The 17,749-nt window shown below is 38.1% G+C and overlaps 1 protein-coding gene across 2 annotated transcripts in view; it reads right to left on the minus strand.

Moving 5' to 3' along the window:
- BICC1 (BicC family RNA binding protein 1) overlaps window positions 1-17,749 on the minus strand; it is a 269,917-nt gene that overhangs the window by 10,198 nt on the left and 241,970 nt on the right. Inside the window, exons 11-18 of one of the 2 annotated variants that reach the window (XM_012723663.1) lie at window positions 15,887-16,048; window positions 15,119-15,312; window positions 14,860-14,992; window positions 13,933-14,089; window positions 11,872-12,034; window positions 5,322-5,361; window positions 4,537-4,691; window positions 419-575 (exon numbers count right to left, since the gene is read on the minus strand). In XM_012723663.1, the coding sequence (XP_012579117.1) occupies window positions 419-575; window positions 4,537-4,691; window positions 5,322-5,361; window positions 11,872-12,034; window positions 13,933-14,089; window positions 14,860-14,992; window positions 15,119-15,312; window positions 15,887-16,048 (1,161 nt within the window). Of the gene's footprint in view, window positions 1-418; window positions 576-4,536; window positions 4,692-5,321; window positions 5,362-11,871; window positions 12,038-13,932; window positions 14,090-14,859; window positions 14,993-15,118; window positions 15,313-15,886; window positions 16,049-17,749 lie in introns of both variants that reach the window. The other variant, XM_004680878.2, reaches the window with a different exon arrangement.

Raw genomic sequence — 17,749 nt, forward strand, 5'->3', positions numbered from 1 at the left:
GTGTGTGATTGACACATTCAGCACACATTTACTGAACCCCTAGTAGATGTCAGATTCTCTGGGATGTTTGGAAGAAAGAAGGCAGAGCCTCAAAGAATATACCTGGCCTGTGGGAATTAATAAGTTTTTACTAAATGACTCAATGGATCCTTGCCTTGTGGAACTCAAATTGTACCAGAAAAAACAGGTATGAAGAAGGAATTAAACATCATATGACAAGTGATAGTGAAAGCAGAGAAACATGTGGTGGCTTCACCAGGAAAAACAGGAAAGGCTTTACAGAGGCAGTGGCCCATTGAGTTACACCAAACACCTAAGTGTATGAAACCAGGAGTTTTTACCTGAACATCACACTAGGCCCAGCAATCAATTTCTAACCTAATTACATCTGAAAGTATGACTAAAAGTCAAAGCTCACTTGATTTGTTTTGTTTACGCTTGGGGCTGCCAATTGAAGATGCAAATTCACCATGACTCGTGGGTCCTATTCCATTGCGGTCTCTCCAGTTATGAGATTCACTTCCACTTCCCAAGTGCTCACGACTGTTGGACCTTGAGAGGGACATGGACGAGCCCTGTAAAAAATCAAACCCAGAAAAGAAAATGTTTACTAAGATGGGCTTCCCATGATGGGAAAAACAAACCCAAGTCTAGCCTGCCAATTACACCTTGTTAGCCACTAACTTTTCACAGGAAGGCTGAGTCTCAGAAATCCTGCCCCTAGTGCTTGTCCATAATTTTGCCATGGACTAAGGTGCTTCATAATCATGCCTCAGCTTCTCTTTCCAACCTTGTCTTCAGTGCTCCACAATGCTCTCTTCTCCATAATGTGACCAACTTGTTCTAACTTTAGGATAATGATGCCAGTTGTTTCTTAGCCAAATATTCTTCATCTTCACAATGTTGGTACTTCCTTGCCATCCAGGTCTTAGCTTGAAGGTCACCTGAACCTAAGGTCTGCTATGATCATCCAACCTAAAGCTGTTTAATATTTATCAGGCAATTTTATTGCTCGATGCCTTCCTGTTTATTTGTTTTATATCTCTCTATCCATTAAAAAGAAAAGTCCACCATAAAAGGAACCCTTGCATTGTATCTCTAGTACCTGGACCTATGACTGGAATGTATGACTTAACGTTTGTGGTATTACTGGCTACAGATGACTTTCCTTTCATCTAAGGTTACGTCCTGTGCTGCCTTTAAGACAGGACACAGGGAAATGATGGTGCCTAAAGCTAATAATGGATTTTTTTCATTTAAAATCATCTTTTAAATTTTGCACTTCAATCAAGATATATCCAATCTTGATATATATCCAGCAAGGGAAATGACATACTTAAAAGTACCAATTACTAGCAAAATGAGATTATTTTATAAATTTTATATACACACTGCATGCGTTTCTACATCTATATACAGCTATATCTGTACCTGTAACTCTATCCCTATCTAAAGCTATACACACATCTATACCTCACTGAACATGTTGATTTCTAAAACCATGAAATAAAACCAAAATCTTGTGATATCTATTAGTTCATTATCTACTAATCCAAATATCTTAAGCATTTTACCTCCATTCTTGAATTTATAAAATTTAAACTTAATATTATTCTGCCGAAAATTAAATAAAAGTAAAACTTGCTATTTGCTCCAGAGAGCACATGGCTATTGCTTTATGCATTTAAGAGGCAAGTGGCAAAAAAAGGGAAAATATAACCTTGTTATAACTATATTGATGATAGATATTGCAGGGGAAGTACCCTTTGTTTGACCCTTGTTGTCCCTCTAACAGTAAGTAATGCGAATGGATTTTGAATCTTTGTGAAAATAGTTAAATTTCAAGCTTCCTGCTTCGTATCTAAAGGCTCTCTTTGAAAAAGGCTAATTTCTCAAAGTGACCTAAAACTAGAAACAGCTCAAGGGGAAGCTTCTTGGTGATTTGAATACAGAGCACAAAGCATCAACTTCTGCCTCAAGCAATTTTCCTGGAGTAGGCAAACCTTGTGCTTTGATTCAAGACACAGCTTGAGGGTCCACACCCATCAGAACCTATTGGCCAAATATGCTGCTGCTTACACATCAGCGCTCTACTCATCCATTTGGTTTTATTTTCCTTTGGAAAAAGAATGTTTCTCGCCACCCTCTAATTTAAAAATATTAATGCTATAAACAGAGATGTGTTCAACCTCCTAATACAAATGTTAAGTTCTCTCTACTTTTCCCCAGTTCCTTCTCCACCCTACCCTGTTCCCACATCCTAACCCAAAGACACAATCCTTGTCCTTCTGAACAGTGAAGTACAAAGAAAGGGAAGGGCACAAACATAGAAACAGCAACTGCTGCAGAGTATTAGGCCCTGCGCTATAAGGGTCTTTTCCTCCCAGTCAACGGATATGGGACACAGAAAGAAAAAAGTTCAAGTCCTAAGCACCAGAGAATCCAGAACACCATTTCCAAAGAAAGAATGAGTATATCATGTTTACAGAGGCCCCTAAAGAAAAGCAGGCTACATGGTGAATACACATGTGCTGACCTGGCTGCTCCCACTGTCCCCCCATTCTGAGGAAAGGCTGCTAGACACCAGCCAAGAAGGTGGAGGCGGCTAGCCCAAGAAACCACAGTGATACAAGTTGCAAGTGGGACTTCAGCCCCAGAGTCTTGCATGTTTCTTCCCACAGAAATTGGCCTCCCCATCCCTGGGCCAATGCCGACAAGAAAAGGTTGTGACATCCAAGGCTGCCTGTATCAGAATCACATTAGGTTCGTGCTGAAAACACAGATTCCTGTTTCTGCCCCATCTGATGAAGGAGCTCCTGAAGGAAAAATAAACATATTTGGGAAACTCTAAGTGATTCTCACACCCCGTCAGGTGTGTTCACCTGGTTCCAGATAACATGTGTGTCACCTGGGTGATGGTCCCCCTAGCCTAAGCCATCAGGAAGAGCAGTTGTAAGGAAACTCTGAAACATGAAATGGACTCCTTTTTCTAACACGTACTCCTGGGAACAAACAACTGTTCTGGGCTCTTGCCTCTATGTGGGGAAGTTTTAAGTTTCAAGAGTGAAGTTCCTCATCAAAACTACAAGTCTGTTGGGGCTGTCAGCCCTCCTGGCCCTGCACTTGACCACAACATACTGAGACTGGCCATCATGTCGCCACACTGTGGAGCTTTCACAGCAGACCTCCATTAACATTTCTAAACGGGAATATTTCATCTCTGGAAATACAGTGACACAACCACTACCTAACACACCCTTCTGCCAAAAGCCAGGGGAGCGACACAGATGTCCACAGGAGCAAGAGCTGATGGCCGAACTGTCGGCACCACAGTTATAAGGTCTCTGCCAACAAAAGGAAATGTTTATTTTCTCTCAGAGCTCTAATGGCAGCAAGAGGAGTGTACTTCCTAGGGCTCTGAAATTTTTCCTACTGGTTCCTACATTCTAACTGCTGATGGAAATTTCAATCTTTAAATACAGCCTGCCAGGCTGCTACTGTAAGTCTGACAATGAAATTCAGAGGAAACTATTCTTTGTAGGATTTCAATCACATTTTCTTTTTCTTACAAAAAAAAATAGCATGTTTGTTTTTTCTTTTTATCAACAGTCTAGTTTATTACAAAGAATATGTATGGAGAAGAGGTCAATCTACAAATGCTAGTTATTAGACTAACAATTATGAAACCCTTAACTAGTATTTGTTTCTCAGCCTACAGCTGAACATTGTGATACTTAATCATTTTCATACACATTTAGTCTGCCTGATCTCCCCAGTACTGTGCATTTGTACTCTGTCTCTCCAGCCATACCCCTCGCCCCTGCCCCCGCAACTCTCCAAGGCTTAGAGCCAAAATCTGATAGCCTCAAATTGAAAAGTCCTGCTCAGTGAGTCACGTGTGGCCTGGCTGAGGACTCTGGAACGCTGGATCCCATTTCCCTGTGGCGAGGATGCCAGATTCCCAGTCTCACACTAAGGAGTGCAGCCAACAACTGGGAAACATAAAATTTTGGAGCTCTTGTTTGTGATACTTCCTGCTGTGTTCCTGGCACATCTGAACACACTGAATTTTTAACTCCTATCTTAAAACTTGTTTTTGTTGAATATTTGCTTTGTCTTCTCATGGTGGCATTGCTAGTTGATTAAAAGAACTTCTTACTACACACACACACACACACACACACATACATACATATATACATACATTATATCTTCCCTTTGCTTAACTTTAGCCCTGCTCTATGATTTATGATACTCTGCCCCTAACAAAACCACATTTATCCAAAATCTTGTCACCTTAAGCTGATCAACATCTTTGAGAGAAGACACACACACACACACACACACACACACACACACACACATATATATGAAGGTATCCATTTAACAGCAATATAAATTTCACATGAATAGAACTTGAAAGCCAAATCACCATGAATGACTATTCCTTATGGAAATAAAGCATGAAGGAGAGCAATGGCTATTCTCCTTGTTAAGAGGACAGGCAGGAAGAATGGGTAGGGCATGACTACAAACCTCAAAAGTGGTTGTCATTGTGGGCTTATAGGACACATGATTGGCCCGTCTCAGCTCCTTGATGGTTTCAGCTGGCATGGATTTAGAAAACCCCAGACCACTCCAGGTATTTGTGGGTGTTCTGACCTCCGTCACCACTGGTTTCTTTAACATGGCTTTGGGAAACAGAATATAAAGCAAATACTTGGTATTTTTAAATGTAATTATTCACTAAAATAGTGTTTCTTCGATATATGTAAAGAAATGATCTCTGAGTATTGTTTGACACAAAATGCCTTAAAATATCTTCATAGAACCTTTTACAAAAAGTAATAAATTTTAAAATTCAACAGGATGTTTTAATTGAACTATTATTAATACTCAACAACAAACTACAACCCAACCTCAACAAAATTTTTACAAGTTAAACCTAAACATCTTGATTTCTTTTTCTGAATTTTTTTTGGGGGGGCTATATCAGTTTTTTTTAAATTTACATCTTTTACACTACTGTGTATTCCCTGTAAAATCCCTACGACCAATTCACCCATGAATCATCACCATGCAAATACTCTATTCTCCCCTGCTGTGATCCCTTTCCCCTACATTCCCTTGCAGAATATCTCTGATTTATGGTTGTCTGCTAATTTTGTTGTTTTATTTTTTCTTCCTGATCCCTTATTATTTGGTTTCCCTATATTCCTCCTATGAATGAAAACATTTATACGTCTTTTTTCCTTTCTGACTTAATTCAACCATTTATAGAGCCATTGGAAAAAAGTGTAGATCATTAATGTTTCACATACCTTTGGTTGCTAGTAGTTTTTTTTGTTCATAGTCAAAGGCCTGCAAATAAAACAAAGAAAATATCTTCATTATCCATCTACTCAAATATCTCTAATCCATGATTAGAGAACAAAGGTTTTTATTACAGTCCATGAATCTTACTGGGACACATGCCTAGTTTCACACCATGTGACAGAATCTAGTTACTGTCTGATAAATTTAACTATGTTTTCAAAACTAATTAATTACAATAATAAATTATAGTCTGACTTGTACGTCATAGTGATGACAAGAGTTAGAAATTTCCCTTTGAAAGGAAAATATATATATATCCAATTCACTATGAATATTTAACATATCAGGACACAGTATGTGTAATAAATAACCTAATAGTAGTTTTGCTAAGTTTTAAAATAAGGTATCAACAAAATACTTCCAGATTATATACTGGCCTCCTTCATTTCTCAAAATCTCCTCTTCGTTTAGATAAAGCATGGATGGAAAGGAATGGGATAAAATCAAGACAACTTGATCCATTAGTTAGCCTAATTAGTAGAGTCTTTACTGTTGAAGTGAAATAACTGTCTAGCTCTACATTAAGCAATGTAACAAAATTAAACCTACTTACCTTTTATTACATGACTAGATAGCATCATTTATCCTTTCAATTAACATTGAATAACACAGCTAGATTTATATAAGGACCACAGTAGACCATTTTTCAGTAAGTACTCTAGAAATAGTTACATGTCGTGCTAACACAGTGTCTTAATGCCTCACTTTAAGGACTACCTAAAAAGTGATCTCAAGGCCTACCATCAAGGAATCAATTGGTAATAGTTCCTTTGATTTTTTTCCCACACGAATGATATTTTCAAATTATATGAAGCCAGTATAATTTATGAGCTGAAACAGAATGCTTCTGAGAGTGAAATGTGCTACAAATAATAATTAGGGCAGGATAAGAAAAGTAAACAAGAACAGTCTCAGACAAGCCAGGATATGTGCTTCATTCTAAAAGCACAGCAGAGGCAGATTTTTACATAACATAGTTTGTGATGCTCTTGAAACCTTTCTATAATAGCATTAGGAGTTAATATTGATTTTTAAGAATTAATATCTATCTAATGGCAAGGTACAGGGAGATACCAAATTCACTCATTCGATAAATACTTATCGAATGCCTTCTGGTGAAAGAGACTGTGCTGATGAAACTTGTGAAAGAATACAATAATTAATCAGAAATAATCTACAGCCTTAAAGCACTCAGCATTTTTGCTGGATGGGCTAGAGGGGGAAAAAAGACAAACTACAAAATAGATTAGAAAGAGAGATAAGTATGAAAAGAAAGGCAGAGACACAGACAATACTCCCAAAAGCAGTCAGGAGACAGATCATTCTTAGCTGAAGGAACTGAGGAAGTCTTCTATCTGTCTCCTCCCTGTCAATGCTCTGGGACTATTATTGATTTCTCGTTGATTCTAAGAGTCAGCTCTTTACTAATGGCATAAATTACATCTACTTAAGTAAACTCCACACCAAGAATATGCTTATTCACTTTCAAAGAAAGGGACATAAAAAGTTTCTCTTTACATGGGAAAGAAAAAGAGAACCACCAGATGAATGAAAAACATGAAAAGTTCATGACAGGGATAAGAGAATTTTATTTCAGACAAACATTATCAGAGGAAATGCAGCAATATTTAAAAACAGTCACATTTTATAAAGGTCATATCTTTTATAAAAACATACTTAACATCTCATGAAAACGTTAAAGGGCATAGGATTAAAAAGGCAGGAAACGGGCCCTCCCTGGTGGCACAGCGGGTTAAAGCACAGCACTAAGAAACTAAAGCTACTACAGCATGAGTTGGATCCCCACCTGCCCCAGAGGTGACGACACGGCACGGCAGACCTCTCCTGCCCGCTGCTCCTCTCAGCAGTGTACTTCGATGATATGCCTGTTCTGCTCCCCACTCTGTCTGTGGTGAAGCCTCTCACCACCCCTACACCTCTGGCCTGTACCCTAATTCTATATGCATAAATAAATAAATCTTAAAAAAAAAAGGCAGGAAACGATAGTGAAGTAAAGGATAAAGAGATGGAAGTACATCAAGTTAAAGAGCATATGTACAGCAAAAAAGACATTACAAAAAACAGACAGACATCCTACTGATTGGGAAAAAAATTTCTCACACAATACTAGTGATAAAGGATTGATCAAAGATATACAAAGAACTGATGAAACAACAAAAATAAACAACCCCATCAAAAAATGAACAGAAAAGCTAAAAAGACACTTCTCCAAAGAGGAAATGCAGATGGCCAACAAGCATATGAAGAAATGTTCAACATCATTTGTAATAAGGGAGATGAAAATTAAAACCACAATTAGATACCACCTCACACTAGTGAGAATCTTAAAACAACTAGCAACAGCAAATGTTGGCGAGGATGTAGAGAAAAAGGAACTATCCTGCACTGCTGGTGGGAATGCAAACTAGTACAACCACTATGGAAAACTTGAGGTTCCTCAAACTACTAAAAATGGAGCTCCATATGACCCAGCAATCCCACTCCTAGGTATCTACCCAATAGACACAAAAACACTGATTCAAAAAAGATACCTGCACCCCTATGCTTATTGCTGCTTTAATTATAGGAAAGATATGGATTCAACCCAAATGCCCAAAAGGAGATGATTAAATTAAAAAGATGTGGTACATATACACAATGGAATGTCACTCAGCAATAAAAAAGATAAACTCATGCCTTTTGCAGCAACATGGATGGAGCTGGAAGGGATCATGCTGAGTGAAATAAGCCAGAAAGAAAAAGAAAAATACTAGATGGTTTCACTCATAGCAGGAGCATAAAGAAAGGACCAGAGAGGGAAAATAATAATAATGAACAACTATATACCAGAGACAATTTACAGGGTGGAGTGGGGAATGGGATCAAATGGGGGGAGGGGGGAGTACAGTGGACTATGGTGATGGCACAGGGTGATTTGGTGATAGGAAGCCCAGGGGATTACAACTGAGATAAATAAGGGCACAAAATATTGTAAAAATAAATATTATACTATTAGAGAGAGAGAGAGAGAGAGAGAACAACAGGCAGGAATCACTAGAGTATAATACTTTTCCATGAATTTTTTGAAATATTTGTGGTAATGCCTTTTTTTAAAAGATTTATTATTTATTTATGCACACAAGAGCTCTGGGGTACAGGCCAGAAGTATAGGGGTAGGGTGGGAGGATTCACCAGAGACAGAGTGGGGAGCAGAACAGGTAGACTGACTGCTGAGGAGAAGAGCAGGGGAAACGGGAGGTCTGCCATGCCATATGGGTGACCTCCCTGGCTGTGATCTAACTCATGTTGCAGTGACTGTCCATAGCTTCACAGGGCTGAGGCTTAACCCCTTGCCACCAGGGAGTCCCACTATAATAATGTCGATTCTAGGATTTTGTGGAAAGTTTTTCTCTTTTTTTGGAGGTAGGTGGGAGGATGATAAATCTTTTACTATGAAGTAGGTAAATCCATCTAGAAATTCTAAGAGGAAATTAAATGCATATAGGATCTCTAAAAATACAAATCTTTATTTTTCATATTGTGACCTAGATGGAAATCCAATTTCTGTATTTCACGTTCAGTAGTCTATTTGAGTAGTTAGCCTGCTACACAGAAAATACAGAGGTAATCTCTCCAGAGGAAACCACTTAAAATAATCATAAAAATACAGTCCTCAATAATACTTTGCAGTTACCTTCACAAAGCTAAAGGCTCACATTAGTTTAAATCATACCAAATTTATCATGTCCATTTCATATATCAAAGCATATTCAACTTATCCAACACGATGCCATGAGGAATGATACTGCTTACAGCTCTACTTATGACCATATCAATAGGTATAAAGTAGGCATTTAACACAATTCAACATTCATAAATGATGGAGACAGAAGGAATATACCTCAACTTAAATAACGGCATATATACCAAACACACAGCTAGTATCATAATCAATGGCAAGAAACTGAAAGCATTCCCTCTACTATGAGGTACATAACAAGGATGTCCATTCTTACCACAACTGTATAACATAGCACTAGTGGTAGACTTAGTTATGCAAAATATAAAAGGAGTACAAATCAGAAAAAAATAACACTCTTTGCACATGACATGATAATAAACATTGATAACCCTAAAGAATTCACAAAAAAAAAATAAAATAGAAACAATAAATCATTAAACTGGCAGGCTACAAAGATCTATAGCATTCCTAAATGCAAATAATTAAAAGAGAAACAATTTTTAATTCCATTTACAGTAGCATCAAAAATTATTAAATACCTAGCACTACTGTACATTATTTAAATTTATATGGACCCACAAAAGACCCCAAATAGCCAAAGCAACCTTGACAAAAAAATAAGAGGAAGTATCATGCTTTCAGACTCTGAATTACACTATAAGGCTATGATAATAAAAACAGTATGGCATTGTAATAAAACTAGATACACAGACCAATGGTACAGAATTGAGGGCCCAGAAATAAACCTACACTTATATGGACAACTAATCTACAGCAAATGAATACACAAGAGAACAGAAAATATATTTAACAAATGGTGTTGGAAAACTGGACAGCTACACACAGGAAAATGAAACTAGACCACTAAATCATACACAAAAATTAGCTCAAAATGTAGTAAGGACTTAAATTTAAGTCCTTTATGATAGAAAAAAACATATGATTTGAAAATCATAAAAGACATAGAAAAAACATAAGAAAAATATTTCATGACATTAGCCTTAGGGAAGTCTTTGGGGACTTGATTCCAATGGCAAGGACAGCAAGCAAAAATAAATGAATGGTACTATAATACATCAAGTTCAAATGCTTCTGTACAGCAAAGTAAGTTCTCATTTAAACAAAAAGGCATCTTTCTGAAAGGAGAGAAAATGTGTGTATACTATATATATAACAAGACAAATATCCAAGATCTTCAAAGAACTCATTGACTTAAGGGGGAAAAAAATTCAATAAAAAAAAAATGGGCAGAAGAGCTAAATAGACACTTCCTCAAAGAAGACATACAGATGCCCAGTAGGCACATGAAAAAATGTTCAACATCACTTATCAAGTTTGCAATGCAAAACCACAATGAGCTACCACCTCACTTTCAGAAGAATGGTCCATAGCAAAAAAAGTCTCAAAACAACAATTGTTAGCAAAGATGTGTAGAAAAAGGAAACCTTGTACACTCTAATAAACTTAGATTGGCTCAGCCCCTGTGGAAATAAGTACAGAAGTGCCTTAAAAGTTAAAATATATGATCCAGCAATTATACCACTAGGTATCTCACCTAAAGAATATAAAATCACTACTTCAAAGGGATATATGTACCATTATGGTTTACTGCAGCACTAATTATAATAGCCAGGTTATGGAAACAACCTAAATGTCAAAGGGCAGGTAAGTGGATTATTCAGATATATAAAAAATACACAATCAAATACTACCCAGCTATAAGTAAAGAAGAATGAGCCATTTCCAACATCATGGGTGGAACTGGTAGGGTTTATGCTAAGTGACATAAGTCAGAAGGAGAAAGACAAAAACAGGTGATTTCATGCCTCTGTAGAATATAAACAAAATGAAGGAACTGATAAAACTAACATCAAGGCCCTCCCTAGTGGCGCAACAGGTTAAAGCACAGCACTATGAAACTAGCCACAGCCTCTTCAGCACAAGTTTGATCCCCAACCCTGGAGATGACCCACAAGGCGCAACATTCCTCTTCTGTTTCACCTTTGCTCCCCTCAGCAGTGTACTTTATCAATCTGCCTGTTCTGCTCCCTACTGTTGAATCCTCTCACTGCCCCTGCACCTATGGCCTGTACCCCAGTTCTGCATGTATAAAGAAATAAATTTAAAAAAAAAAAAACTAACATCAAAATAAATCCTAGAAATATGTCTGCAGAATTGAGGCTATAGAGAGGCAGTATGGAGGTTGGAACTAAGGGGCTAGGGAGCCTGTGGTTTCATGTGAGGAGCCATGAGCCTCTGTCCCTAAAACATACAGTGTAATAAACCAATGTTATTTCAATAAAGAAAATAATAAAGCAAGACAGCTATCCCTCCCCACCCCACCCCAAAAAAAAGACACTATTGATTTCAAGTTGTGATGCTAAAAAATACAATGTTTCTAACAATTAAAGTTTTCAATCAACCTCACTAATAAAGAAAAACAGCTCTGACATTTATCTGTAATTTTTTTAAGCAACAGAAGAATAATGGCATTTGCTTAAGACACAGTGACATATATCATTTTAGTATAATAAGTAATTCTTCTCTTGGGAGCTTAATTTGGTCAGCTTAACTCTTTCATTGCTAATGTTTATAGTAAAACCAATTCCTAACAAATACATGAGTTTCCATGTGCTTTTAACTAGAGTGCAGAAGGAAAACCCAATTTCTGCTCTACTGCTCACTAAACATCCTATCCCCTAGCCCAAACCACCCTGCATTTGGATATCTTTTCCATTTGTTAAAATCATTACCTGCATGTTGATGTATGAAGGCCGGGGGGCCAAGCAGGCCCTGTCAGAGTTCTGCTGGGCGGCAGCAGCCCTCTCAGCAGCACGTTCACTCCCAGGGGCCTTCTTGTCAGTCAGAGGACTTTCTGCAGAGCTCAGTTCAGAGTCCGAGAGCAACCTGTCAGTGCTGCTGTGAAGGAGTTAGGAACTGAATACTCCATAATTCTAAAGTGATCAGCGTTCCCCACATACCCCAGACATTATGTAAGCTTAGCATGTTCAATTACTTACATGCATTATCTCACTTAATCCTCCCAACACTGCTTTAAGGTAAGTACCAGGAATTCCCGCATTCTACAGAGGAGGGGAGTGCCTTGTCCAAGGTGATATCTCTGATAAAGGGTAGTGCTGGCATTTGAACCCAGGTGTTTTAATTCCAGAGCTGTTACTGAAACTATTGCATAACGTATATTCATATATATTGTATGAAGCCTATATACAGTGCTGTAGAATGGACATATAACACTAAAGGACAGGTGCCCCAAAAATGTCCAAGGCAGGCTTTTCAATAGGTGTCACTTTGGCAGGTGGAACCAAAGTCATCTGATACCCTGTGGGTGTTCACAAAATCTGTTACTCTTATTTTAAAAATGAAGATTACCCACATTTAAGGTCATCTCTTGAAATAACCATTTTGTCACAGAAACTTGTATTGTGACAGGACAAATATCTATTGCATCTTGTTTTGCCATAAGTCATCTTTTGATACTGTGATATGGTCATTATTATTTTTTTAATTATTCACTATTCAGTTACGCCAGGGAATTTCAGAGAATTTAGGAAAAGTCTGTTATAATATAACAGGAGCAGTAACGAGCTTTGCCTGACAAAAATTCACAAAAGATTCACAGAGGACATTTTGAGTTGGAATTAACAGGGCACCTGCAGTCCACCAGTGCAGAAGGCTAAGAGGATTCAGAGGGACCAGCACACACAAAGGACACGGATGTGGAGATCGGTTTTAAAGTCAATGTGTGACAGCAACTGACGCATGTTTTCAAAATAATTACTGGGCCAACCAAGTGAATGAGAGGCTGAAGGCAGGAGTCCATACTGGAGGTTGCAGTTGATTTCAAGTGAGAGAGGATAAATGCAAAATACACTTAATAAGGAAAGGAGTGTGAGATTGGTTTTGAAATGTCAATACAGAGGGAAAAACAAAATCATTTCTCCAACCTGTATCAAACAATGTTAATTTGGGATATTAGTGCCATGTAAAGAAAAACACAGATAAAGTACATTTGCACTTGAACAAAATGGGAATTGCAATTACAAAAGCAAAACAAGTTTGAGGAATAAAAGGAAGAAACAACAATACAGATGAATATATGTTATAATTGCTTAAAGATACTCAACTCTAAAAAAGTAGGGAGATAAGAGAAAAAGTGGGTAGCTGCAGGTGGATGAGAACAAAATCTTTTGACATATAATCTTTTCATTGTTTTGCTTTTTTAAAATGTGAACAGGCCACCTTTTAAAAAAAATTAAGTGGAAAAAAAACAGTAAGGATGACACATGTATAACTAAAGTGTTGGAAGGGAGCAAAACATTTAATACAATATATGCAATATAATACAATATATTCGCTATGATTAGTTTAAAAAATCATAATGTATTTTTAACAAAATTATCAGTTATCTTAGAACTAAGACAGCTTAATTAAAGAATTCAAAGTCAAATGAATTCACAGCAGGAAAACTGCTAACAGTAAAAAATGCCTTGCTTATTATTGAATAGCAGAGAGAATGCTAACAGTGCAGAGCAATGTAGATGGTTTAGAGGACTCCAAAATAAACCCAAATAGCTACAGTGGAGAGAGACTATAGAGAAGACAGAAAGATTTACAGAGCAGTGAAAATTAGCAGCTATAATTCTTTAATAAAATTTTTAAAAAGAAAAGGTGCTTATAATGAAAAGGTCCAACTCGTTTGAACCAAGGACAACTAGCGATTGAGTTTAAAGCTAATCAAGCTCATTTCAGACTTTTCCAATGGATCAGGGCCCTTCGAAGGGTAAAATACATACTGTAAGTGCGAGTTCTTAGTGCCATGCAAAAGTTCTACTGTCTGCCTCTTGGTACAGGAAACTTTAGATGGACCCATCATTTGTTTCAAGTCACCAGCATTCCCAGAATGGGAAGGGCTTCGAGGCATGCCTACTTCAACAAAAGCATCATTGCAACCTGCAGAGAAGAGAGAAGAGTGAAAACCCAAATGCCATCTTACAATCACCTGTAGTGGAAACCAAGCAGAATCCAACAGATGGCTGGGGACAAGGGGAACAGCTCTCTACTCAAGAGGACAATGCAACAAATTCAGATTGTCTCAAAAACTCACAATGAAATGTGAAGAGAAGGCCCTCATCTTTTTGTAAAGATCTATTTTATGTACTTATGCATATATGAGCTGGAGTGTAGGTCAGAGGTGCAGGGCAGGTGAGAGGATTCACCAGAGACAGAGTGGAGAGAACAGGCAGAGCAAGTGAAATACACTGCTAAGGGGAGCAGCAGGAGAGCCAGGAGGTGTGCTGTGCCAGGTGGGTCAGCTCCCTAGCTGAGGATAGATAGAACTCATGCTTCAGTGGCTGCTGATAGCTTCATAATGCTGAGACTTAACCCTTTGCACCACCAGGGAGGCTCAGCCCTAGTATTTTATTTTTTTTTTTTATAGAATATTAGGGTTAAAGAGTTTATAAAAAGAAATGTTTGACTTGGAGTAAAACTCTGCAATTGTGCACATATGTGTGTGTGTGTGTGTGATAAATTGTCCTGTCACACAATTACATTTATTTAAGTTAGGAAATTATATAATGGGAAAGTGATTCTGTGCACAGTGTTGAATTTCACCCAAGATGCCAACTTTTTGCACACTTGAAGCCAAAATCATGGCATAGATATTCAATTACACCCCTTCTTTAAGTAAGAGACCAGACTGAAGTACAGAAGAAAGATACCTTCTGTGGGGCTTGATTTGGGAGATGCCTGCTCAGACCCAGTGGTTTGTCTGGATGGATCACCATGATTCGCACTCAGCACTTTTTCTCCAAGTGATGAAGTGGATATTGCACCATATTTTATATTTGGAGACTAAAAAGAAAAGAGTAAATAGAAAAGGTCATAATGTTAAAATTCATTTAGGTTAGATGAAGGAGTTATTGTGGCTCATCTCTTACAAAGAGCACAGATCACACGCTCCTGGCTGGAGGACGTTACCTGTGCATGTCCATTTAGAGAAGCAGAGATTTTTTTGCCTTCTGTCTGCATACTGCTGATGTGGACATCAACAGGAGTCAAGCCAGGAGGGGGAGATGGAGCTGTGTGCCCATACGTGGGAACTCCAGACAACAAAATATTAGTTAGCGTGGGGGCAGTCGATGGGATCATAAGGTGTGGTATAGCAGAAAAACCTGCAACATTTCATGAAAGCAGATATCAGACGAGAAAAACTCAGACTCAATGACTGTCTTTTTCAGTAACAACAGTGTTGCTTTTGTTCCTGCAAATTTCATTTTGAGACCTCTCTGTAAATAGGATTAGCATTACTATAAAAATACAAGAGGATGTTAAAAATGGAATACCATTGTGAAGAATATTTAACCCAAGGCTCTCACTGCACAGATGAGGAAACTAGCAAGACCAGGAACATGCAGATGTCGCCTCAGCAAGGCTGTCTAAGGAGAAGCCACCTCTCTGAATGGCTGGGTCAGTGAGCTTCCTGTGCCTTTGTCATTGCTCCCTGAATATTGTGTGCTTTGCCCTGCTCTGCTTGTCTTGTTTGAAGATTATGTTTAAATTGTATGTGACATTCACTGCTTGGGTGTGCTCCATTTTAAACAATTTACATTTTAGGGAATTCCTGCTTGGCTGCAATATGCTTTGAGCCATAATTTTTCCCTCGGAAACAAACCACTAGAAAATTTTATTTACCAATTGGTAATACCTGAGAATACATGTCATGGATTATACTTAAAAGATACTGACCTGTGGCACTTGAAGTACTGGCAAGAGGGGAGGCCCATAATGTGGGGCTGGGGGTACCAGAACTTGGACTTTGCAAAGGACTAACTGAGCTATTGAGAGCATTCAGGAGTGAGTTTGGGGTTGTTGAAGTGTTTAGAGATAAGGTGGTGGGCCCCAAGAGACCTGTAATGAATGAACAGAAAGTCAATATGCACACGTTCAAGATATTTAAATACACACAGCCTAACTACTGACATTCGGAATGCACATTACTATAATCTAGTGTTTTCCAAATATAAAATATGGGTGACACATTCATGAACTTCTTTCAAATATTCACATGAAATGTTGTATGATACAACTCCAACACAGGACCCAGCTTACCCACAAACAGATGTTGGTCAGAAAATGGAAGACAGGCGTGCTCAAACAAGAAAAGCAGTTAGGGTGGTCCCTTAGCACCACTATTTTACATTTCACTTAACTAGCTAGGATGAATAAAACTCTGCTTGTGGAAGCCTATTTTAATTTCTCTGAATAACCTACTGGTCACCTACTTCCAAACATACTCTTTTCAAAGCCATTACAATTAGCAGAGGTTAAGGGAATGCTTTCCTGCAGTAAAATGGCTCCATCTGGCCCATTTGCATATAGACTGAGCTTTCCAGAACTGTATCCACCATATGTGAAAACACAATAGGACTTACTTGAGTCCTTCTTCAATCTATATGAGGATCTTTAATTAAAAAAATTTTATGGGGGCCCTCTCTGGTGGTGCATCAGGTTAAAGATAGCACTAAGAAACTAAAGTCATTTCCCCATGAGTTCAATCCCCTCCCTGCCCCAAAGGTGACCACATGGCACAGCGGACCTCTCCTGACTCGCCTGCTGCTCCTCTCAGGAGTGTACTTCAAAGATCTGCCTGTTCTGTTCCCCACTCTGTCTCTGGGGAATCCTCTCACCGTCCCTGTACCTCTGGCCTGTACCCCAGTTCTATAGGCACAAATAAATAAATCTTTAAAAAGAAAAAAAAGAGCTAAAGCCACTTTCGCATGAGTTGATCCCTGCCTGCCCCGGAAGTGATCCACATGGTGAGGCAGACCTCTCCTGACCCGCCTGCTGCTCCCCTCAGCAGTGTCTCTGGAGAATCCTCTCACCACCCCTGAGCCTCTGGCCTGTACCCCAGTTCTGTATGCACAAATAAATATTTTTAAAAAGTTTTTTTATGGTATTGTTTGCTTGTTTATTTTAAGGACTCAATACTTTGCTTTAAGGGTGAAAATGCCCTGCAGGCATGTAAAATATTCTGAAGTAAATGCAGATTTGTATATAAGTTTCGAGGAGTACTTAAAACATTAAGCTTTATAAGACTAGCATAGCCATGAAAACCTTTTATAAATGAAGTAACACTAAATCTTTCCTCACTTTTTTCAGGTTACTACAACAAGAACTCAGTTCCTGCTGTTAACTGACTGGCATTTTCTACCTCATATACATTGTGGTGTTACTATATTCTATTCTAATATCTAATGGAAGGAACAACTTTGGGAGATTAGGTCCCAAGAGAGGGGACTCCAGCTCTACTGTCATGACTGGAATCTTAATTGTATAACCATATTATATTTTTAAAGCAGGATAGCTACTAGAAAAAAAAAATAATTAAAATATTTTTTTCTGCTTTAAATCAACATAGATTGTGGCAGAATGATTTTCTAAAATAATTAACTTTATATTAACGCTACTCAAATGTGCAAGTAGTGAGCCTATAATAACTGTAATACAGCAACTAATTTTGGCCCTTAGGTTGGGGAATCATAAATGATAGGCTCTAAGTCACCTGATTAAATGAACCACCCTACTTTCTTAAAGAACTAAAAGCATGAA

The sequence above is a fragment of the Condylura cristata genome, unplaced genomic scaffold, assembly GCF_000260355.1.
Source record: "Condylura cristata isolate star-nosed mole 26May11 unplaced genomic scaffold, ConCri1.0 scaffold00011, whole genome shotgun sequence".
NCBI lineage: Eukaryota > Metazoa > Chordata > Mammalia > Eulipotyphla > Talpidae > Condylura > Condylura cristata.